The sequence below is a fragment of the Schistocerca gregaria genome, chromosome 3 (genome assembly GCF_023897955.1).
Source record: "Schistocerca gregaria isolate iqSchGreg1 chromosome 3, iqSchGreg1.2, whole genome shotgun sequence".
In the NCBI taxonomy this organism is placed as follows: domain Eukaryota; kingdom Metazoa; phylum Arthropoda; class Insecta; order Orthoptera; family Acrididae; genus Schistocerca; species Schistocerca gregaria.
This window is the reverse complement of record NC_064922.1, coordinates 570,685,121-570,709,441: the sequence shown is the minus strand read 5'-3', so window position 1 is coordinate 570,709,441 and position 24,321 is coordinate 570,685,121. Positions and strand designations below refer to the sequence as shown.

General features: G+C 40.5%; 1 protein-coding gene across 4 annotated transcripts in view; it reads left to right on the top strand.

The window, feature by feature from the left end:
• Positions 1-24,321, top strand: part of LOC126354246 (potassium voltage-gated channel protein Shab) — a 1,056,422-nt gene that overhangs the window by 771,464 nt on the left and 260,637 nt on the right. For all 4 annotated transcript variants that reach the window (XM_050003752.1, XM_050003751.1, XM_050003748.1 and 1 more), the window contains one exon: positions 21,141-21,984. In XM_050003752.1, coding sequence (XP_049859709.1) covers positions 21,141-21,984 — 844 coding nt within the window. The remainder of the gene's footprint in view (positions 1-21,140; positions 21,985-24,321) is intronic.

Sequence of the window (24,321 nt, the reverse complement as noted above, 5' to 3'; positions counted from 1 at the left end):
CTTAATGTTGGGAATTGGCTGTCAATAACTGCTCGGTTTCGCTATTAAACACACAGAGCTAAAATTAAACTCCTTACTGTCGATCTGTTATAACTTTACCTTGAATTAATTTATTTTCTATAACGAAAACTTGGAATTTTTCCGTTGGTAAATTAAACCCCCCTCATCTCTATTAAAGAAACACAAGAAGCTTCTTTTGTTGTTATAATCATCCCTCAAAGATTATGGCTTTCTAATATTTCTACGGATCATCGGGCAAACACAGCAAAATATGACAGAAGAGTTTCAGTTCTATTTTAATTTTCTATTAACATGGGATTAAGCTGCAGAGCAAAATGAGTACATAATTGTTGGAGACATACTGAAATATTTTCATTGCCTGAAGGTTGGCCTAAACGTCATGTCACGTTAGTAGGTTGATTGCTCAGATCATTGTGACGTGATGAAGGCTTGCACACTTTACAGTTGTAAGGTGCATAAGTGGCAGCTTCAGTGCGGGTAAAGGAGCATAATATTTAAATAGCAGTGGAGACCTACTAAAGCTGGTGACGTGACAGTACCGTCTAGAGACAGCTGCAGCTCAAAATTGCGTGGGAAGAACTGCTGTCGGCAATCTTCCATACTAGTTCTACTTCCTGTGATTTCGAGAAACATATGTTGGAGGAAGTAATACACTACTCAACTCTTCTTTCAATGGATGCTCCCGCAGTTTCAGCAGAAGACCTCTCTTCGATGAACACTACCTATTTTGTAACGTCCGACCCTGGGTTTTCGTTGTGCATCATCTTAACGCTCTCACGTTAGCTGATTGAATCAAAATGAAACGCGCTGTTCTTCTTTGGATACTCTCAATAATTTTTTGTCCTATTAGGATTGAGACCTAGCATGATGATTACAATATTGCAATGTCTGTGTTGTTCAGAGGTACGAAGAAAAATTGCGTCTCTTTCTGAACAATACAGGCACTGCACTATCGTATTTATCCGCCGACGCCGGACGAGCGACTTAAAAAATGTCATGTCCCCTGTAAGGAAATATACGTAATGAAAGTACGAATGAAGGTTGTAGACACGTGATTGTCGACATCTGGGAGTTTGGCTCTCACCATGAGGTGTGCTCTAAGGTGATAAGTTTGTTTTTGACCGACAAGGAGAGGTGAGTTGAAGTGAGGTGATAGCGCACAGCTCCTGGTCGTCAGAAATTGTCCCAGTGTCTTGGGTTGAAGTCCATATCCACCCGAAGTGTCTCATGGAGCGTTGCCGTGTGGCACAGTTGATAGTGATGCGGTAGTCAGATGGGAACGCTGAGGTAGGCAGTCGCCTTGGTGCCAGTCGCAAGGAGCAAGCTGTATACAGCGTCCATCCAGCCATAACAACACTTCACGAGAAGAAAAATGGTTCAAATGGCTCTAAGCATTATCGGACTTAACATCTGAGTTTATCAGTCCCCTAGACATAGAACTACTTAAACCTAACTAACCTAAGAACATCACACACATCCATGCCCGAGGCAGGATTCGAACCTGCACCGTAGCAGCAGAGCGGTTCCGGACTGCAACGCCTAGAACCGCTCGGCCACAGCGGCCAGCATCTTTCAATCTCTTCATCTCCTATACGATGTCATTTATCAGACTACAATTCCGGATGAGGGCGTATAAAGCTTTTCAGAATTCAGTAGACACTGCTTTGAACGTGCCAATGAGTAAGCAAAGATACAGAATTTAACGTTATTAAAAACATAGCGGTTAACAACGGTTATAGTACAGACATTATTAACAAATTTCTCCGCAAGAATAACAAAAAGAAAGAACGAAGCGAAGATGATGACAACAAAGTAATAAGGAAGTAAAATAAGAGATTAACACCCTGTCATTAGATAGCGAAGAACCTCAGATTAGGGATAGAAATAGGCCGTGCCATTCTCGAAGGAACCATCCCAGCATTTGCCTTAGGCAATTTAGGCAAATCACATAAAAACTGAGTCTGTATGACTAGAAGTGGATTTGAACCGTCGTCCTTCCGAATGCGAGTCTAGTGTGTTAAAGACTGCGCCATCTCGTTCGAAGTATTTCGAAACAGTCTGACATGAGATAGAGTACACTTTGTAGCCTCATGGTTTCAAAGTAGTATTTCAGACAAGTGTAGAAAGGAAGTATAGCCTGAAAGATGATATCTGTAAAACTAGGAACGCATTTTGCCTGACTATTAGACCGCCTTAACTTTGACTAACGAGGGGAACGCGCCTACTCGTCATCACCCATTTCATCTACATTTATAAAACATGCAGGGCTTAACCAAAAATTTAATGCGACAGATGGCCACGAATTTAGAGAAAATAGTATTTCTGGCGTGATTCGGGCGAGGCATTAGCCATATATATCGCTGTACCTTCCAGGCAGCGGTTGGCGCAGTAGAACGAGTACAGAACGGGAATCCGGGGATCGTGGAGTCGAGTCACCCATGCAGAGAATTTTACTTTTATTTTCAATTTTTACGTCACTTATGCTGCTAAGAAAGTGAATAATGTTAATTATATTGGTTTTAGTAATGTTTTCATAAAATGAAATAGAATAAAAGGTAAAGGAAAATTTTTGTTTTGAAATACATTTTTCGGAAAAGATCATAGGGATACACGAGAACATCGAATTCTGAGATGATATTCATTGTAACAACAGGTGATGCACTAATTTTCTCGATATTTTGCACAAGTTATAAACACAGCATTTTTACAATTACATTGTTGTTTTAAAGTTTCTACAGAAAAACAGATTTGGTTTACGTACATAAAAGATTCGCTCACATAGTATAGTTCGACAGCAAACTACGCGTAATATACCACTTCACTAATTATTGCTGGCCGGCCGCGGTAGTCTCGCGGTTCTAGGCGCTCAGTCCGGAACCGTGCGACTGCTACGGTCGCAGGTTCGAATCCTGCCTCGGTCATGGCTGTGTGTGATGTCCTTAGGTTAGTTAGATTTAAGTAGTTCTAAGTTCTAGGGGACTGATGACCACAGCAGTTGAGTCCCATAGTGCTCAGAGCCATTTGAATTATTGCTGAGGATAGCTAATGATGTACAATGGGTTTTATTTTGCTGCGGTCTCCTCAGGATGTTATTTTTTTCCCTCTCTGGTTGAGATAAGAATAGTTTTGAACCTTTTCATCCAATTCTTTTCTGACTTTAAAAATAAACATCGCAGGGTTACACCAGTGCACTTGAGGGGAATCAGTTTCGTACTTCAGAATGGGAACCCTTTATCTTGAAGCGCCTAGCGAATAATTGTGGATTTGTTTGTCTTCACCACGAGTGAGTTAACAAAAAAAAAAAATTGTTCTCCTGCGCGTAAGGCTTCATTACATCTCCCAATTTTTTTTGTACAAGGCTGTCTTAAGTTTCCCAGATTTTGAGAAGCTATGACGACCTTCTGTATCTTGGCGCGTCCTCATCCATCGTTTATTAAATCTTCGACCCAAAATAGCTATTACTCCCTCGTGCACATATCGCACCCCTGCACCAAAACACATCTAAAAAATACAATACTTTAGAAAAACTCGACTTAGAGAATTAATTCTAAAAATGTGTATTGAAGTAGTCTAAGCTTTTTTTAAGTTTTAAGTAAGTATTGTGGAATATAAATTCCATTGCAGTTTTCGTGCATGTTGGGACACTTCACTTGTTGTTGTCAATGCAAACTAAAAATTGCCGTCGCTTTTATTGCTTGGCAATTTGTAGACCTTTGACAGTAACTTTCCAGAAAGAGTTATGGCTTATTTCGCTGTATGCGAGTGGGCCGCTTTGTTCATATTTCTGTTTATTTTTGGTGTGAGTGACGTAGAGAGAGATCGCTGACGAAGAGTAGGCGTGGTCCCCTTGTTAGGTGAAGAAGCAGAAGAAGAAATATCACTGAACGCTAATATGCTTTAGAAAGTAATTAAATACTGTTACGAAATTTGTTTTTAAATCCCTTGTGTCTGCGTGAGGAATCGTGTATCATTGAATTATCTTTCTCCTGAATTCCCTCGGGCTTCATGGAGCCAAGGCGAAGTGGACTTGAAAAACAAAACACTGGTCTATAAAGACGAGGACTACCTTCGCACTGAAAGAGAAATATTCATGGCGGGTCGAGGTCCCGTCGTTCCGGCTTGTTGTGCACGCTTTCAGCCTGATAGCATCATCTTACTGCCCTCCAGCCACTTGCTCCGAGTGTCTGTTTTGAAACACCTCTTAGCGAGCTGGTGAACAATGGAAATCCGATGTTATTGGCGTCAGTGAACCAGCTGCGTCTTTGCGAAAAATCGCTCTTTCTCTTTTTTAAAAAAGAAAATGCATCTCACTAAACCAAGTTTCACAAACTAAATTTTATGAGCAGCATGCTGCTGGCACAAAGCAGTTGCTGGGAATATTAGTACATACAATACTCCGAGGATTTGCTGAACGTTCTTAGCTGAATCCATTAAGGAGGAATGAATATTAGAAACGACGATGTAAGGTTAAGAATTAATGTCCCGTCGACAACGAGGTCATTAGCGTCGGGAATCTATTTAAGGTCTCATAAAACAAACTCACGCAGAAAAAGTGATACTGACTTAAAAACTAGCATTTAATACCAAATAATGACATATAATAATAAAACAAAAATGTGACTGATTTACAAGGGTCTCTATCTGACAATGTTTTGCTGGAAATTCCATACTGTGACAAGTTTTCACTGATGATTCGTATTAACCCATGTTACTATCCTAACAGTCATTGATCAGTGTTATCGGCGACAGCTGCTTGTTATGAACATGCCGCTAATTGGTCGCTGTACTGTTAACGATACAGTTGTTTTGCTGTCACGTTTACACATTGGTGTTTTTATTCTCAGGACTGAGTAATGTTTTAGGCTTTCTACAATTTCGTTTATCTGCTACTGTGATGTTGCCCGTCGTCACAAACTTTGTGTCTAGTGTCTGATCTGGATAGTAGCTACCCTAACAATGGAGGAAAACTGTTTTCCAACTTCAGAACGGCTTAACAGGAATATGAACTCAGTACATAGGAGTCCATCATCTTAACCACAACCCAACTGCGCTCAATTCAATACAGAATTATCGTCTCTTTCCCACTGAAAGTGTAAATTTTCTTTCTGTCTACCAATGGACCAAGAAAAAAGTGCAATTGAATCTAGATTATCTTTTTCTTCTTGAAATTTCATAAAACATACGCTAATAATTCCGTTCTATCTAAATGTTAATATATAATTTGATTTTAATGTTGACAGCATAAAGTACTTGCCAGAAATGTTCCATTTGATATCTCTATTTTTGCAGCAACGACACATGCCCTAACTTAGCTTCAAAATTTCTCCATGGAAAGAAATCGCAAAAGGGAAACTAAGTAGGCTTGAGTTTGCCATTGACTTATTTCCATTACGATACCAATTTTTTAAATACCACCTAAAATCATAATCTCAAAAAATGCAACACTGTCGAAATGATTTCGTTGTCACTCTATTCTCTGAATATTACTAGCAACATTCATGAACAATAACATTCGCACTCCAGTACCTTCATGTTTGGAGTCACACATAAAATCAATCTCGCATATAGAGATAACAAGAAAGACTGATGGAGTACCATTATTCTATATGAAAAGATGACATGACACAAATGGTCCCCCTACGATATTAGAGACTACCCATAATGTGTGGTTTTTAATGAGATTACGAGGTAGGGCGTTTCTCAAATGTCCGTTTAATAGTACAACGAAATACATGAAGACTGCTGTGGAAATATAGGTCAGCGTTATGATGAAACGAATCGACAATGTTTAGCACGAGACCATTCAGCTTTCCCAAAGGATCACGTTTTTCACACATTGCGTACCGTCACGTCTAATTTTTAGTTGCTCATTCACTCGAAAACCATCATTTTAATACCTTTATCACATACCTGATTGTCATTCATAGCACAATACACAAGTACACAGTGGTAGCTGTCTACATGGGGAAGCCCACAGTAAAAGACTGAGATACATACCAACGCAAACATAAGTAATATTTCACTTTTTTTCAGCTTCGTTACTTACTCTTAAGTATGCTCGTTTCAGTGTGTCCCTTGTTCTTAGAAACCTCTCGACGTATGTATGTGTATTTCCCTATTTCCTAAAAACTTTGTCTTTGCTTTAATTGTTGTATTGTAAGATGGTTTAATGTGTTATCAGTTGTAATTCGTTTTTGTTTCACAGTGAACGATGTATATTTAGTCAATGTCGCTGTAAGATGTTATAATGTTTGATTTTTGTTGCTTTTCGGATAGTTTGTGTTAAATGTTTTTTGATGAAGTGTGTCAGCATGCAGCTGAAACAAATTACAAACAAGACAATATATTAAAACAACGCACTGTCAAGTAAGCAATAATTAACAAATTACTGAAATTCAGATGGCATATGTTTTTCTTCTCATAGCGAATAAATTAAGAAACTAAGATAATTTCACAGTATGTAAAAATATGCACAAATATTACTACACTCATTATTTTGCGGAAATAGCCAGGGCCGCCTGATAAGTTTTCCAGAGATTACTCAAATATTACAAACCAAAATATGATAACGTTCCACAATACTTTTCATGTGAAAAATATATCTACATTAAAATTATCACGTTTATGCATGCAAACAATAAAGCTTCTACGATAGCACAGACTTTATTATATTCAACGTAGTTACTAATACGACGGGCAAAACAATATCCAAACACACTCTATTGTACAGTGATTTTTATCTTATTTTCCTGAATTCTACAGACTTACTTAAAGCTTAAGTTTATAAAAAAAAGCTTGAACATATTTTTCATTTTCCATCTGAACTGTGTACCATACAATATTAGCAATGTTCAATTTATTTTTTGCTGTACGGTAGTAACTGACACACTTTTCGCTCCGACGAAACACTATCCAAATTGAGCACACATATGGCTATGTATAATACACGAAGCTTTACAAGGAATTCTTCCCACAATCTGTTAAATAGTGCCAAGAGTTACTTTTAGAAATGCGAAAATCATTTTTCAAATACATACCAAAGTATATTTTTAATGCGAGATAGTAGCGTGGAAATATCACCTGGAGTGGTATAGTGTGGCGAACTTGCGACATTTATATTTCACTTTGAGTAGGAAGTATGGCATATGTTCATTAATGTCGCGATGATATACAAAAGTAGTATTATCTATTATGAGTTATTTAGATTAGCTGTTATTGTTTAAGTAAGCTTTTGGCGGTCGCTAATTTCTCGTAAGCAGTTTTCCAGAACGGACAACACAAACTGATTTTGGTCCAGCTGGTCTCCAGTTCAAAGAATCATCAACTTTTTTTTCAATATCCATTCCGATCCCAGCTGTTATTAAGATAGTTACTTCCGTTTGTATAATTACAGACACTGGAGTTTTACAAGATATCCCGTAAGTCTGCTGTCCTGTGGAGCGATATTTTCAGAATTTTCATTGAGTTGAGAAAGTAACAACAAGCAAATAATGGTGATTTCTCCAGTGACTTAGGAGACTGTTCGTTATGGTTTTCTTTAAATATGTTTAGTTTCACATGAAAAATGAATTTCTATTCTTCAGTCTCGTCATGACACTTTTAAGTAGAATGCTCTCATTTAGTATGCAAGAACGCTAACATAGTACGTCGCATAAGGGTGAAGGAAAATAAAATGACATTGATACTATAGTATTCTTGTTAGTACTGTGATCACGAAAGTACCACGCCCTAACACAGAAACGTGATGCTAATCCCGATTATCTTGTACAACAGCGTTCCCTGATGGGTTATGATGATCCAGACGGGTTGCTGTGCAGAAGGGAGACCGTTTATTAAAAATATGCGACTGAAGACAGCTTATTTAAACAATTATTCGTAATTTTTAGGTTATCAATCATTCCAGTGTTTTGGAATGTGTTATACATAACTAATGTCGCAAGATCGTCATTCTCAAAATATGGGTTGGTTGCTAGTTCACTTGTGTAGAGAAGTACAGATACGATAGGTACTGTACGTCACTAGATACTCAGTCATACAAAGATATACTAAATATTATAACAAATGAGAAACTTTTGTAGACTGGTTCAAAACAGGTAGCTGTGCATATAAATGGTTGCTATGGCACCAGGATATAATAATATTAACTGTGACTTGTGCTAATTTCATTTTTATGCTTTCTTCTGTTCCAACTCACCGACAGAGAGGATGAAACTCTGAGACAAGGCGCCCTCTCCTCTAGCAAATAACGGAACGCCAATAGAATATCACTATTAGTAGCAATTTAAAAAAAAAATGAAAGAAAGAAACATGTGTAGTCGCTGGTACTAATGATTGCAGCCGGCGAGCCTGGCGTTTTGTTTCCTTCCCCCTGTTGTGCTGATGAGAAGGGGCAGACGCGATAACCGTACCTCACACTGGATACCTCCTGACAGAACGCGCGCGGTCGCAGCACCGCACAAGCTCCTCCACGTGGCGTCACATCCCGCCACCCCCACGCCATGCGCGCCTGCCAGTCCGCACCGCAACAAGCCGGGAGGGCCTGTGGCTATGTGGGGGGAGCGTACTGACCGCCGGAAGCTCTCCGTATGGCCGGGTGCCAATACCTCGAGTACGTCTGTCACACCAAGTAAACAAACCAGCCCGGTCTTAAAACTGTCCCATCTTTCAAATTTATACGAGTGGTTAATTACCAGCTCAAGAAAGTAATGTGGGTAATATTTGTTCTCTTCTTTCCAGGTAAGTGTCTGCACTTCTGGTGCGCGGTGGAATTCCCGCGCCATAGTTCCATAATGCGCCTCTAGAGGAGCCAAAAGTAAATGTTGATATAGATGGAGTATCCTGAGGTAATTCGTCCTCGACATTAACAGAAATGTTGCAGCCATGTCGGGCTTAACCGCATGACTTCTCTAGCCGTATGGATCGGGCTCACACAGCTGCAACACTTCCGCCGTTGCCAAAAATGAATTACTGCAGCACACTCCAATATATCAATAGTCTGCGCCCTTCTGCCTGTAGCTCCTTTACCGTGACGTGGCGCGGGAATTACAGTGTGCGCCAAGAGCGCATGCATTTTACAAGCGACAAAAAAATATTATTTCATAATTTTCTGTATGTGATAATTATGACCTTTGTGACCACCCCTCGTATAACTGCGCCTAAGACTTCTAGCCGACTAACAATAATTAACAACTTTCCGCATTAACATATTGACCCATGCTTCCATCTTGCGTCAGTTACACTTTGCTAGGGTTTTTCCGATAATCAGGCCTCAGAATTCCTCGTGACCACATTCATATTATAATTCCAGAGACCTCACACATTGCAGTGACTTATTCACAATGGAGTATCAGGTCTTTTCAGCTATTTACGTACATTGATTCTTATTTATTTTCATTGCTACAAGCCCCACAATCACCAAAATTTCTTTTGACTGATAATACTGTACTTTACTGTACTGTCTTTCATTGGTCGATTAATAGAGCTCTGTATTTTGCATTAATTACAAAGAAGTTTACATTATGCTGTCATTTTACAGTAGTTGTATAGTATGACCCATTAAATGGACATCGTTGGGGAACGGCCACATGAAGCTACGAAAATCCGATATAAAGGAAATGCGGGATGTTACAAAATGATACTGATAAATTTCGAGGGGCTGTAGGTGGTGTGTTGAGGAACAAATTGTGGATAAAAACCCGTGTCCACCGACGATGCTACAGAGCGTCGGACCTTTTGGCGCTGGTGTCAGCTGCTACACCATCCCTTCGGCAGCAAACACGACTTTGTACGCTGACGGGTCGTAGACGGGACGTCTCGCAGTGTTGTTTGCTATTCAGTGAGCGCTGCTGATTGCCACCATCTTCAGTGGACAAGATGGAGCTAGCTGTAGTGTAGACACGTTTGGTCTCCTGCGAATACGATGTTCTGTTGCCTCGGTGAATGATGGTCTCGGACACGGGTCTCCATCCGTAGTCTTTCTCCTGTATGCCGAAAAACATTAGAAATTTTAGTGTGTTCCAGAAGGCATCTCATTCATAGGAGACAAGACCTGTCTTCGCAGCAACCAGCGCCATCTTCTCCACTACTAATAGTCGCAATCAGTCGCAGTCACTGAATTGGCAACATTGCGAGACGTTCCGCCTACGGTCTGCGAGCGTATACAATCATATGCGCCGAAGGGGTGCCCTAGTGGCAGGCGCTGGCGCCTTTAACTTTGAAGATCTGTAGTATCATTGGATTAAGTTCCCGTACACGGTTTCTTCCCCACACCCGATTTGTTCCTCAAGGCACCCTCTGCAATACCTCGAATTTTATCGCTATCCTTTTTTAACATTCAGCCTGTTCATAGACAACTAGTCATCTGGTGACTTGGTGATGACCACTAGTTGTAAGTGAATACAATACATTTAAACAGCCTTCGGTGGTCCTAAGCGTCGTTTACTGACAGGTAACTAGTTTTTGTCAAGCAAGCGTGTTCGTGTCACCAAGTGACTAGACGATGGTCGCTTGGCTGAAACATCTGTTAATAAATATTTTTGGTCATTTCGTGACACAGTTCATTAAATATATTTAACCTCTGCAGCACCCCCTGCTCTGGGAAATCTGTGTTACAGACGAAGTATTTATCACGTGACAAATCAAGGTATATATATATATATATATATATATATATATATATATATATATATATATATATATATATATATATATCGATTTGGTGAGTCATATTATGTAGTCGTTTGAAAATGATTACAGAACATCGAATAAACAAATGCAAATAAAGGATATTTTAATCCCCCTAACGTCAGCCAGTATAATGCAACATTATCATTCAAACGTACATTATGTTGATGATCAGCAGGCAGGCTGTTTACTACACGCACACCGTCATCATCTGTACCTACATTTGGCATCAAATTTCTAATGATCTGAGCTCCCTTTGTACAACTTCATCGCCTGCGAATAGCCTCATAGAGCTGCAAAACTTGTCTGCGAGCTCATTTATATGTATATCTGTGGTGAACAACCACGATCTTATTACATTTCCTTCGGGTATGTCAAATCCTGACTTCGCTTCTCCTACATGGAGTTATGCTTGCCAGAAGGTCTTCATACGAACAGTCCAGTTTACAGCATTCTGAAAACGTTGTTTCCAGTGGCAGTGTGGGCAATGCTGTGAAACGCGAACTGGAAATCAGAACAGCCTGCTTCTACATTGAGTCCATTATCAGCAGGTGTCTGCACCTTGTAAACGAACAGAAAAGCCGGCAGTCACACCAATGTCAAAATATGACGTGGCACACTTTAACAATACGTGCTCGCTGGGTCAACTAAGTCGGTGAACTGTCGGCTGTTTTTGCTTTAAGCTAATGTCGAGCCGGTTCTCTCACAGTCCCATGCATACAAAATGCAGAACAATGGTTACATATTTTACAAATACAGTCCTCTAGTAATGTTGCACCAGTGAACGTGGTAAATACACAACCCCCTCTACTGTTTGTTAGTTAAATGTTCCAATGGTCGTCTCAGCTATTCTTTTCTGGGCTGATCATCATTTACTGCTGACAAAAGCCTGCAGATTGCAACATTTTTCCTTTATTAGCCATTATTTCGAACGGGACAGACACATTATTTATTTCCTTACACATTTCAGATATTTTAAACGTTCATATGTTTCAGATTTTGAAACTTTATTTCGTTTATTACGAAAAGACTTTAAAAGTACATAAAAGAACAACTGGTGCAATGAAACAGTGGTATCTGTATTTAAGTATCAAAATAACGAGATCGTCAGCATAATGAGCAGACATAATTGAAAACGGTAATCTTTTGTGGTATAATAGGAAGGTCACACAGAAGAGTCGTAAAGGACGAAATCAAATACCGTTTTCCTGCGACGTTATTGTACATCAGGTGATGAAGTTCTATACGTGGCGGTCAGACGGCAATTATCATTTGCTGTTAGGCCAGCAGATAAAGGCCAAAAGGATTAACATGCATGAGTACGTGAAAAACTGTAAAATATCCAAATCGCTCAGACTTGTCTGAATCAAACTACTTCTCGAATTGTAGTGTTCAGTTCACTTCCGAATGAGTCGGAAGAAATTATGAATACAGACTGACTAAAGCGCGGTAGACTAGACGGTCTAATACACATAGTCAGATATCTATTTTAATGCGAACACATCACTGCTGTATGCTGGCAGAAGCCTAGTTCAAATAAGAAATGTGCTGAGCACTGTGTTTAGTATAACTACCAACACGAAACGCTTATTATAGTAACTATGTCCCTAGAACAACACACATATTTCACATTAACGTATGAAGTTTCTCGGCTGGATCACTTTACTTATGGTGGACGACAAGAGAAGTGAATTCTGTCATTCTTGACCGGGCCCTCCCAGCCACAGGCGGTCCAGCGGCGGCGGCGCAAGTGGCGGGCGTGACGTCAGACCGAGGAGCCCGCGCCTTGCTGCGACTGATGCAAATCTTTGTTCAATGTTCTTGGAATGCACAACTTACTGCTCACTCTCTCCTCGTTACTGTCTTATTTTATTTAGTTTTCTGTTACTGCATTTTTGAGACGTCTTGTGCACTGTCTGTATGTGTTTCCTCCTGCGACCTGTGCCAGTCTCCTTGTGAATGGAATGGTGAGTCGGCAACACGTGTGCTCGCAGATCAGGCGAGAAGCTTCTCTCGTCTCGTGAGAGGGCAACGCGTCTCTCCCTTCAGCCGGCCTTGAGCTGTTCACCCGCACCGGCGGCTGCTAACTGAATGATAACTCGAGAGAGCCCGTGCCAGTCCGGACCTACACACACGTTGCCGACTCAGACGCTTTCCGAGCATTTTCACGCATCCCGTGCTGATGAGGAATGTGTTATTTCTGTGTGTGTGTATTTTGCAATGGCCTGGTTAGAGTAGCATAAACTCTCCGCATGACTTTCTTCATTCAGATTCTGCTGCAGACAACAGTGAAAAAGTTTTAAAAAATGCAGAACATGCTAGCGGTCAGTTTGTTGCACATACTCATGCCTAAGCTTGCTTCTTATATCGTTTATTATTGTTTCGTTTGCTTTACGGTAGTGCATTGTCGTTGTCGTAGACATAGTGCTAACTAGCAATGGCGTTTCTTCTAGATTCTTTCCTTTCTTTCTTATCCTCGTTTGTGAAACCACACTGCATCAAAATATACACATTCACACACACATTGAACAAACACAGGCACGTTCACATGTCCAGAATGAAAAAAAAAAAATGTTTCAACTGACATCATATTAATGCCACCACACTCTGTGCCCCACCAGTGTTATGGGCATTTACTGCATCTTAAATAGATATTACTAGCACGCTGCCACAATGACTGCAGTTCATGAGGTACTGATATGCATAGTTTTTTACATAATGATAATTTTGTTTAGCAAATTTGCAAGTTTACTTAGAACCGTTTATTTTCAAATTACTCCAGACTGCATTCGCCTTTACTGTAAGCGACCACAAAATGTACTGCAGTGACCATTCAGAAAAACCATTCGATACGTCTCTCTAAAGAAAGGTATGCCAATTGTGGCTCACCGCAATAATAGCCGCCACTCGGCAGTGCTGCAGTACTATCCAACAGAAATGGCTCTCTTTTACTACGAAGTTTTCCAGTCCAGAGTAAACGATGAAGTAATCTTTTTTTATTTTTTTGTTTTTGGAAAAGGTTAATTACCTTAAAACGTTTACTCTCCACAAAATGAAAACGCCAGTCAGGCAACAGCATACAGAGAATGTTTATTGGACAGTGCCACTTGCAGCTAGTAAGGTCACATCGTACCCTCAGTTTAGATAAATTATTAGTTTAACGTATTACGTCAGATTCTGAGTATCAATTGGCAATAAAGCTATTTCATCGCAGTGCGTGCGAGCGGTAGTGGGACAATTCTGATGAATATTTTCTCGCGTGAACGACCATCTTCCAAGTTACCTTTGTAGAATCTCATTTTCTTGAGAGACTTACGATGTGTACGTAATGGGTACAGAACGACAGTTAAAATGTCGTAGAAAACAGTAAGGAAGACCCGAGTTCTTATTTCGTCAGACACTCGTTAAGGGATAACATTTTTTTCGTGTATTGACGGCCAAAGGTGGTTCGTCGCAGTCCATTGCCTGGAATATCTAATGGACATCTACAGCTCGTCGGTTAGGAAATACTCAGATGTCGGGTTACAGTGAGGTTCATGATGCATGTTGGAAGGCATTATTTGTGGAATACATAAATATATGGAAAGAGTTTTTATGTTGCGTATAGCTCAGATTCAGAATATTTTATTATTTGACGTGATGACACACGGGATTAAAATCAATGCACAGTATTAATTTCTCTAGACACTTATAATGCGTCTTTCTAAACCAAGGGACGTTAAGGGTGCTGAGCTTACTACACGAAAAAACTCAGTATTACAATAATTTCACTCTGTGTTTAACCGAATATTGTTCGTAATACACTCTTTCACCCAAAATAGCTCCATATGAAATGCTTAGAATAGGATTCCACTAAAGGACGGCTTTAGCAGATCGTGAAATATACTGAAACTAACGCTATAGAAATACTGCAGCAAAATTCGGTATTAATTTGAAAATCTAGCAATGGATACGTCAGGTAAAAATATCAAAACTGTAGGAAAAGACAAATTGCTACTTACCGTGAAGATGACAGGCAAAATTAAAAAAACGCTTACTCGTAAGATTTCGGTCACAGCCTTCGTCGGGAAAAGAGAAACACGCACCATTCACACACACAATCTGCTGCATTATTTAGCATGTGTACGTGAGGTGTGCTGGCTTGAGTGAGTGAATGTTGTGTGTTTCTCTTTTTCCGACAAAGTCTCTGACCGAAAGGTTATGTGTGTCGTTTAATTTTGCCTGTCTGCAACTTAGCTTGTTACCTTAATCGTAAGTAGCACTCTTTGTTTTTCCTACATTGTTAACCTGAAAAATCTGTCGCACTGGAGTTGAGAAGAAAGCAATACAGTAGCCATGTCATTTGCTGCCCTTTTCTACGTATCGTTTCCGTTAATTAATGCCTCAGTACTGTCCAATGAGCATTTTGAAATGCGCTAAGTGATTCGTCTATGCCATTCTAGATTTCACTATTCCGGCATTGCAAACTAATATACTGTAAAGTACCTACCATTCATGGTTATAACATTCTTGGCCTGATGCTGCACCTTATCATTGCCACGAAAGATAGCACTTGATAGTTTTGCACCTTCGTGATACCAGTGCATCCTAGAGAGTCGCACTTTGTGGTCACTTGAGTAAGCGTTCCCGTCCACATACCACCACGTAAATATAAACGGTTTTCTTTAGAAGTAATAAACCCAGCTTAGCCGACTTGCTGAAGTTGAATGTTACACCAAGTGAATAATGATTTGTAATAGCTGAAGTTAATGGCAATTCTATTGGTATTAGTACCTTAATTAGTCCGTTGTTGAATGTTACACCTAGTACAGTAATATTCCATGTACATCATGTGCAAATAATGTTGCCTTTTATAACCAGACACCCGGCACAGACTATCACTTTTGAAAAAGTGGGCGAGTGTGGGAATCGTAGATGTACCGAGCGACGCGATACGGTTGCCTTCCACTGCCATCCTTTGCTCTGTTCTCACTGCCGAGATGCTACTACCGCTGCTGCAATGCCATATTGGACACCGTCCATTTTACTTCTCTTTGCAAACACTGAACTACACTCAAATTTTGAACTTTCACGTCAAAGGCCATGAAAGTAATGCGTCAATGATAACACAAATCCTAGAACCTGTTCAGCTCAGTTATTTTTTTCTGCAGAGCTTCATGCTAAAGCTGTTAAGGAATTATTTCGCTTTTTTTCGGAGGCTACTGAAGTTCAGAACATCGAGTGAAAGCAAAATCTCTTTGTATAATACCTTAATTTGAATTAAATGTACACCAAATTGCCTAAATTTGCGCTTAAGAGTTCAGTTGTAATTTATTTATTTGAAATTATGCACAGCTTAGAACAATACTTTGTCATTATTTTATCAACATGTGCGTTCAGTTTATTTGATATTTTATAGGCCAGCTTTATCTGCGATTTTTCAAAGCTCAGGTGCGAAACCAAGAGCTTCTATGAAATTTGTAAATTTGTGATATCACGTCCAGGCATCATCTGATATACTAATTTGAAATAAACGAATGCGCCGTACTACGTCTTCCAGACAAACCAAGGAACAGACATTATGTACCAAGAAAGTGAATATTCCCCCTGTTAATCATGACTCTATTGGAAGACATGCAATGACATACGGAAGAATACGTATTTTTTCAACCTAAATGACTTTAAGCTATAAAGGAGTTCAAAAACGTCGTTTTCTCTTTCCTGTGGTACATTGCTGCTATATTATAGTATTTAAGATTTTGTATTTTGCCCTTTATCTGTCTATAGCATACACTGATTTTTTGGACTTAATAGATGTATCAAGAACATTATCGAAGGAGAAACACGGGTAAAATATTTCAATCCAAAAAGAAGAGCGTTTGCATACTTGTAATACAGATGCCGTCCTCAATTGCCTACTTCATCAAGACTCTACGTGAACGACGCAAGACAGAGTGATTCACAACATGAGACTGGTTTTATGTTGCAGTCTCTTTTGATAATTGCTAACGTGTCATCTGCGCTAAATTACGTTCTGATACTCGCATGTGGTGTGGCGCTGTGCTATACGATCGTATAAAACGTATTTTTTATTATTAATTTCGAAACAGAGGAGAAATAATAAAATTTCTTCTTCAACAGATAAAGGATGATTCAGACCACTGTACCGTGAAAATGTATTTTGCTCCTTCCAGTCACAGTATCAGTTTGGAGATCAATGGTTTTTAACGTCTCGTTTGTTCTGTAAAGAACGTTTGTGAAGGCTCAGATTTTTGTCACAGTGAAATTTTAACCCTTTCGTCTATAAATATTAGCAATAATAAGGAAACAGTAGTTCGTTAGGAATTGAAATGACAAAGCAGGCAGTTGTAACCGGTCTTTTCTGAGATGGAATGCGCCAGGTACTATGGACGGCTGGTAGCCTCCTCACCGATCCTACGTCATAAAACTTCGTTTATTTTACAGTGTCAGCTCCTTTTTTCTATGTATCCATTCAGAATTAGAACGTGTCCTTATCGTCTCTTGTACGCTGCACTTGACATAATTACAGCTTGAGCGACATCACAGGTTTTAGAGCAAATTATTTCGTTGTTTGTGAAAAGATTGATCGTTAGGTAAACATCTTTCGACGCAATCATTGATTTTATTTAACTTGTGGGGATACTATCGCTTATCCATATGCCGCAATTTCTTTCCTCGTGAAACCAGTTGCAGACGGGTTCATGTTTACTGAATCTCAGCTGAGGCCTCGACATTTTGTCATAAATTAAACTGCACAGCAGTGGAACGTTAAATTGTAGCTCCTAGATGGCCGTCTGAAACATCGTGACTAAAATGCTTATATGCTTAAAGATCATGTAAATCTTTTTTCCATTGTCGCGAAAGATAATGTTGACATTTCCTACAACTTTCTATAGGAATTCTTCTTGGCAAAATATTATCAGCAGTTGACGTTTAATTCCTCGCTTCTCATTTGAGCGAAATAAAAAGAACTACATCACTTATTTTAAATTAAGAGCTCCCCTTAGTTTATTTATTCGAATATTCGCAGTGAAATTGTTATGGAAATTTATATCACAGTGCAAACTCGTACACGTTGTATCAGGATACGTTTTATACGTGGGATGACGTTAGTCGTACAAATTTTTGAACATAAATTTTCTAGAAAAATGTGCCAAAAACATGTACTACCGTTTCCTTCCGTTACTCTTTTTTTTCATTCCTGTATGTCAGTTCACTAACGTGAACTAGTATGTTGAGAACAAGCTATCCATTTTCCTTAGAAAGGTTGTTCTGGAAACAGAAGCTACAGTTAAGAACGTAACATATTATTTTTGTGCAGTAAGCGCCATATATACACCGTTATTCTGTCCGACATCCCGAAGACTCTAATTTGAAAATTCACACGTCGGAACAGTATATGCTCAGTGATCGATGCTAGGAAACGAGTAAACGCTCTATATCATTGCATGTACTCCGCATTCAGGCCACAAGTGGCCCACCGGGACCATCCGACCGCCGTGTCATCCTCAACTGAGGACGCGGATAGGAGGGGCGTGTGGTCAGCACACCGCCCTCCCGCTCGTTATGATAAGTTTTCTTTGACCGGAGCCGCTACTATTCGTTCGAGTAGCTCCTCAATTGGCATCACGAGGCTGACTCCACCCCGAAAAATGGCCGGATGTTCACCCATTCAAGTGCCGGCAACGCCCGACAGTGCTTAACTTCGGTGATCTGACGGGAACCGGTGTACCCACTGCGGCAAGACCATTGCCATATCACTGAATAGTGTCGTCTAAATGAATCCTGTACGAAATACGTGGCACACAATATTCAGTGGGGCCTTACTTGAGATGACTGAGGTGACACTGTTAATGTAGATTTTACCTTAATCTGACGGTTGTAAATCAGGGACTCACAGTATTTGCTGGAAAATGGTGGTGGGTAGCCAGTGAGTTATCTTTCACATTCATTAATAAGTGTAAGTCAACTGAACGTACATTTGTGCCCAAAATTAAAACAACATACGGAAATTTCGCAAGGTTGTGTTTCATTTGCCACAAAACAACATAAAAGGCGATAGAAAAGTAGAAACAATGCATAACGTAAAAAACTGCAACATGGACAACAGTAGACAAAAATGTTTTTCGTTTCTTCCAACTTAATAGATTCGCACACACATTCCGACAACTATTTAATGTGCTCCCTATGAGACGTGACCATCTCTGACAGAAATAGACGCCTGGCAACGATGGAGTACGCTATGAATAACGTCATCAATGACATGTTGAGGCAATAACACCCATTCTTCCTGTGGAGCTACTCGTAAGTCTTGGAGTGTGGTTGGTCGATCCTGACATGATGCAGCCCGTCTCGCTAGTGCATCCAAGAAATGCTCTAGGGGATTCAGATCGGAAGACCGAACATGCCACGCCATGCGTGCAGAATTTCCGCTCCAAGAAAACATCCACCACTCCGACATTATCGTCCATCAGTATGCAGTTTGGGTGTGCAGAAACCCCCCAACAATTGTACATGAGGTCCCAAGACCTCGTCACGGTAGCTGACAGCAGTTAAATCTTGTCGATTCACCTGTAAAATTTCATGAAGAGGTATTCGAGTGATCAACATAATCCCTGCCCAAGACATTAGCTGTCCTCCTCGATATCGGTCTCTTTCCACATTGTTCGGGGCTCGAAATCATGTTCCACATTCCCTTCAGATGTAAATCCGTAGAGAATCACTCTCCAGGCCAAATCAGGACGCATCTGTGGAAAGAACATTGGCTCACACTTCGACAGTCCAGGTGGTATGATGATGACGCCACCCAAGACGTTCTCTTCTGTGAAGACGCGTAGAGATCCACATACAGCAGTTCTCCGAAAACAAAAGGCCACTCTTTCGAAGCCCTCTCTACACTGTTTGGCTCGATACAATAGGTCCAGTGGATGCTGCAAGGTCCGGTACCAGTTGCAACGCAGTACTAAGGCGGTAACGTTGTGCCCTTACAGCCAGATAACGGTCCCTCCTTTCTGATGTCACACGTGATCGGTCCTGCCCTCGTTTTTGGGATACAACTTCGATCTCTGTAAATCGTCGCCACATCTGAGAAACAACATAACAGTTCACATTAAGCCATCGGCCACATTCGTTTTCGACTGTCCTGCTTCCATTCTTCCTATGATCCTCCACCGCAGACAGTCTGGCAGGCGTCTTCTCTGAGCCATACAGCACCGTCTGTGCGAGTGTACACAGCGATTGTCGATGTAGGACTAGCCGGCAAACACCACGCCGTTCGACAGGTGCCCTGACGCCATTGCTGGCGTGGTTTTCCGTTGACCGAAATGCCACCTTCCAAGCTGACCACGATCGTACGGACGTCTGTTGACAGTCCGTATGATTATATCGTGATGTAGAAACCGGATGGGGAACGAGCGGTTTTTTGCTTTAAATTTGGACAATAGTATACTTAAAGCGGTAAAATTTGGAGCTGCTTTATAAAAGAGACCTATTGAAAGTGTTGTCAGAATGAGCAATGTACACAGGACTTGTTTACAAACATTAAGAAAGTCACAAGAAAAGGAAAGACGTATTTTAGTTTTAAACTAGTGTTGGTGCAGCCTTAAATTTTTGAGACTGATTAACAGAGAAATATCTACGTACTTCAAAAACACAAAGACTTTTTCGACTAGTTCTGTTGCAGTTGCCTCTTTTGCTTATTGTAAAATAACAGCATCATGCGATGTATCTGAGTTTTCACTGTGATTTTTGCTCTTATAAGAATTATTCAATTTTCATGACGTATTGCTGTTTTCGTGGCCTCACAAGAGTTAAGTAAGCTACCTGGATGTCACGTATTGTACAACTAATAGAGATCGTGGACTACCGCTGAATTATGGAGATCAGTTTTTAAACATTTAGTCGTTCATTTGTCTTCCATTAATAAGAATATTTCTGAAAAGGAATGTGTGTTGTACGTAACGAACAGGCGGAAGTTTATTGCCTTTAGAAGTCTAATGCTGTGATATACAATTCTTGTGTTCTGGCAGAAATTCTTAAATAATGTCAGAACGGAACGTAAAGAAAAAGGAACAACAGATTCAGATCATACATTTTACCACAGGACCACCTAACATGGTTGATCCCACTCATACATTTTGCCACAGGACCTCCTAACGTGGACTACTTCATAAAACCTCTCCATACGATTTGATTAACCAAGGCGTAAGTGACATTAAAATACAAATCTTAAGGAATTAAATACCAGTCATTCAGAATACTGGCAAGGTGTCTCACGACAGAAAGTGGCATTCTCCTCAATGCCCGAGTTTCACCAACAGATGATGCCTGGACGCGAATAACTGCCGCTGGCACACAAATTCCTGCTGATGCATTCATCAAATGCCCTCGGCATGGCTACAAAGCAGATTTCTGGAACACGGCCGTGACGTTTGCAGGTGATAGCCGTCATCTCGATCCTGTTCATAGTGCTGTCTACGATCGCGCTGACTCTCAACACCATCCCCAGTCTGCAGCACAATGACGAGAAGGGCAACTTCGACAATCCGCAGCTCGCGATGGTCGAAGCTGTCTGCATCACGTGGTTCACCCTGGAGTACGTGCTACGCTTTAGCGCGTCCCCAAACAAGTGGAAATTTTTCAAGGGCGGTCTCAACATCATAGACCTGCTCGCTATCCTCCCGTATTTCGTTTCCCTCTTCCTGCTCGAGACCAATAAGAACGCGAATGACCAGTTCCAAGACGTGCGCCGCGTGGTCCAAATCTTCAGGATCATGCGCATCTTGCGCATCCTCAAGCTGGCGCGCCACTCAACGGGGCTCCAGAGCCTCGGCTTCACGCTCCGCAACTCGTACAAGGAGCTGGGCCTGCTTATGCTCTTCCTCGCCATGGGCGTCCTCATATTCTCCAGTCTGGCGTACTTCGCCGAGAAAGAGGAGCCCGGCACCAAATTCATCAGCATTCCCGAAACTTTCTGGTGGGCGGGCATCACAATGACGACCGTGGGCTACGGCGACATCTACCCCACCACCCCGCTCGGGAAAGTGATAGGAAGTGTCTGTTGCATTTGTGGGGTACTGGTGATCGCGTTGCCCATTCCCATCATTGTCAACAACTTCGCCGAGTTCTACAAGAACCAGATGCGGCGCGAGAAGGCCCTGAAGCGGCGGGAGGCGCTCGAGAGGGCCAAGCGAGAGGGCAGCATCGTCTCCTTCCACCACATCAACCTGCGCGACGCCTTCGCCAAGAGCATGGACCTCATCGACGTCATCGTGGACACGGGTGAGTAGCGGGCAGCTGCACTCGCTGGCGAACGCACTCGTCACGCCACTACTAATGCTGATTCCCAGTCTTAAAAATGTCACTCGTATCTAAGGCTGAATTACAAGTACACTGTTTTTGCCCTACTGATTTTTGATATTTCTAATCAGTTTTCGGGTTATTGAGCAATCTTCAGGAGATGACTGACTAGTGTCTGCGAGGGACACTAGTTCTTTGATAACCAAACATTACAAACAAGAAATAATTCACTTTCTTAGAATTTTTTGCCACAAACTTGTTTTTTAACGTTGAAATTACACTTCACGCAATGGACAATATTAACCGTAATAAACAGTTACACTGCACAATATTATAGTATTACAAGTTATTTCTTTATAATGTTGAAGCAAGTGAGGTCTTGACACTAGCTGAGAAACTGTGAAACTCAACACTCTTCATTCATATTGTACACTAAACATGTTTTTTAATATTGTCAGTTCACCCAAAAACTAGTTAGAAATAAACATAAATCAGAAGAACAAAACAGTGCACTTGTTATTCAGCCTTAAATATGTAACTGTTCTAGTAATAAGTAAGGCTAGAATCTATGAATAACATTACCCATACTTTTTTGTTCGCAAAAATTGTTGTACACTTTCAACACGTTTTCGCTATAGACGGTGAGTAATGTAAGATGTAACAGTCTAATACTTCTCGAACAGTTCACTATATCGACCCAAGGCTTTCGGCATATGATAGGACGCAGAGGGGCAAATAATTTTCTTGTGTGTTTAATCCTCTTAAGTCTCTTATCGATGGAAATATTCAAACATGTATAGCTTTTTAACACACCGATGTTTTTCTTTTAATAGCATTCTAAAGTTCCTGAGAAGACTAGTGCGGTGATATACCGATTTTTAATGACACGCAGCGAAAGTGTCTGAGAAACATGCTAAAATTGAAATGTAAGTCTTTTATTGTGTAAACACCACCAAGTAAGAAAAACTATTAAGATAAAACGTATTTTCTCTTGGTTCAACTTTGAACGAATGGACTCAGGGTCAACTGCAATTTTTGTAAATGGTATTATCTGGCAACTTCTAGCGTAACAGAAGAGGCTGATGAAAGCTACTTCAGATGTTTGAACGCACGTTTCAATGAGCAGCTTTTGTAAACATTCGAAAGGCTTTATACAACGGCGGAGCCTAGCGCGAAGACGACACTTGGTGGCGTTTCGGCCGTCTTGACTTTCAGTTTTAGTACACTTTTCGGATATTTGTTCAAAACGTTTCAGTGCCAACGGTATACCACAGTTTTCGTCTTTTCAGAAGATTTCTACTGCAACTAGATTCTTTCATTTGAAAAAAAATTGTATTTGTCTTATATCCAGGATGATAGGTGCTAAGAGAAAAAAACAAACAATAAAATTACGTGTCGTTCTGCGTAACTTTGTTTGCCGGTAACGTCGTTTCGATATCTCGAACCGCTCAAGAAGTATGTTGAATCTTACGCCTTAAGCGATTTGCCCTTATATAATACAAATTCACAGAAGAATTCCAGCCAAAAGTGAACTTTTAAGTTTGTAAGTGTGTTAACTGTTGTTTGTGGTCACATTACAGCACTAAATATTCTTAAAAATATTGCCTTATTATTAGATTAGACACGGTACACAGTGCTGTATTTGTTGAGGAGAATTCTGCATTGCAATGTGTTTCTTACAATTAATTGTGTATAGGTCTGATTAAGTTTGGATCTACTTAGAAGGGAAACTCCCCATCGCACCGTCTTGGATTTAATAGTTAAACGCCCAGTTTAAAACTAAACACATATCAAGCATGAAAACAGAAATAAGATGTACTAAACGGTCAAAAAAGGAACACAATAAAGACAGTAAACGGTCCAAGCTCAAGATGTGTAACATCGAGAGAACTGAAAGAACCACGACGTCGCAGCTGCGTGGTCTCTGAGTTGGGCTGCAAAGCGGGAGGTCCGCGTTCAAAGCTCCTTCGTGCCCCCCTTATTTTTCTCGCAAAATTATGAATTTTCCGTCTGGTCTTTGATGTGTCCGTTCTCCTTCTGTCGCCTTGGCCATTGCCATTCTATACATTGGTTATAGAATACGAATCATGTGGCAACGCCATATTACCGTAGCAAGTAAATGTGACAAATAGTGAAAGCTGGCGACGTGCCGCACAGACCTCTGACAGAAATGGAAACAACAAATAAATTAGTGTGAACCAGGTTACAAGAAAGGAATCAAGAGTCAAAACTTTCGAAACCAAACACAAGAATCGTAACATGTGGCACTTGTGTAGAACAAACAGAAGGTACGTATGTCTGTAGGTCCTTTCTTTTTAT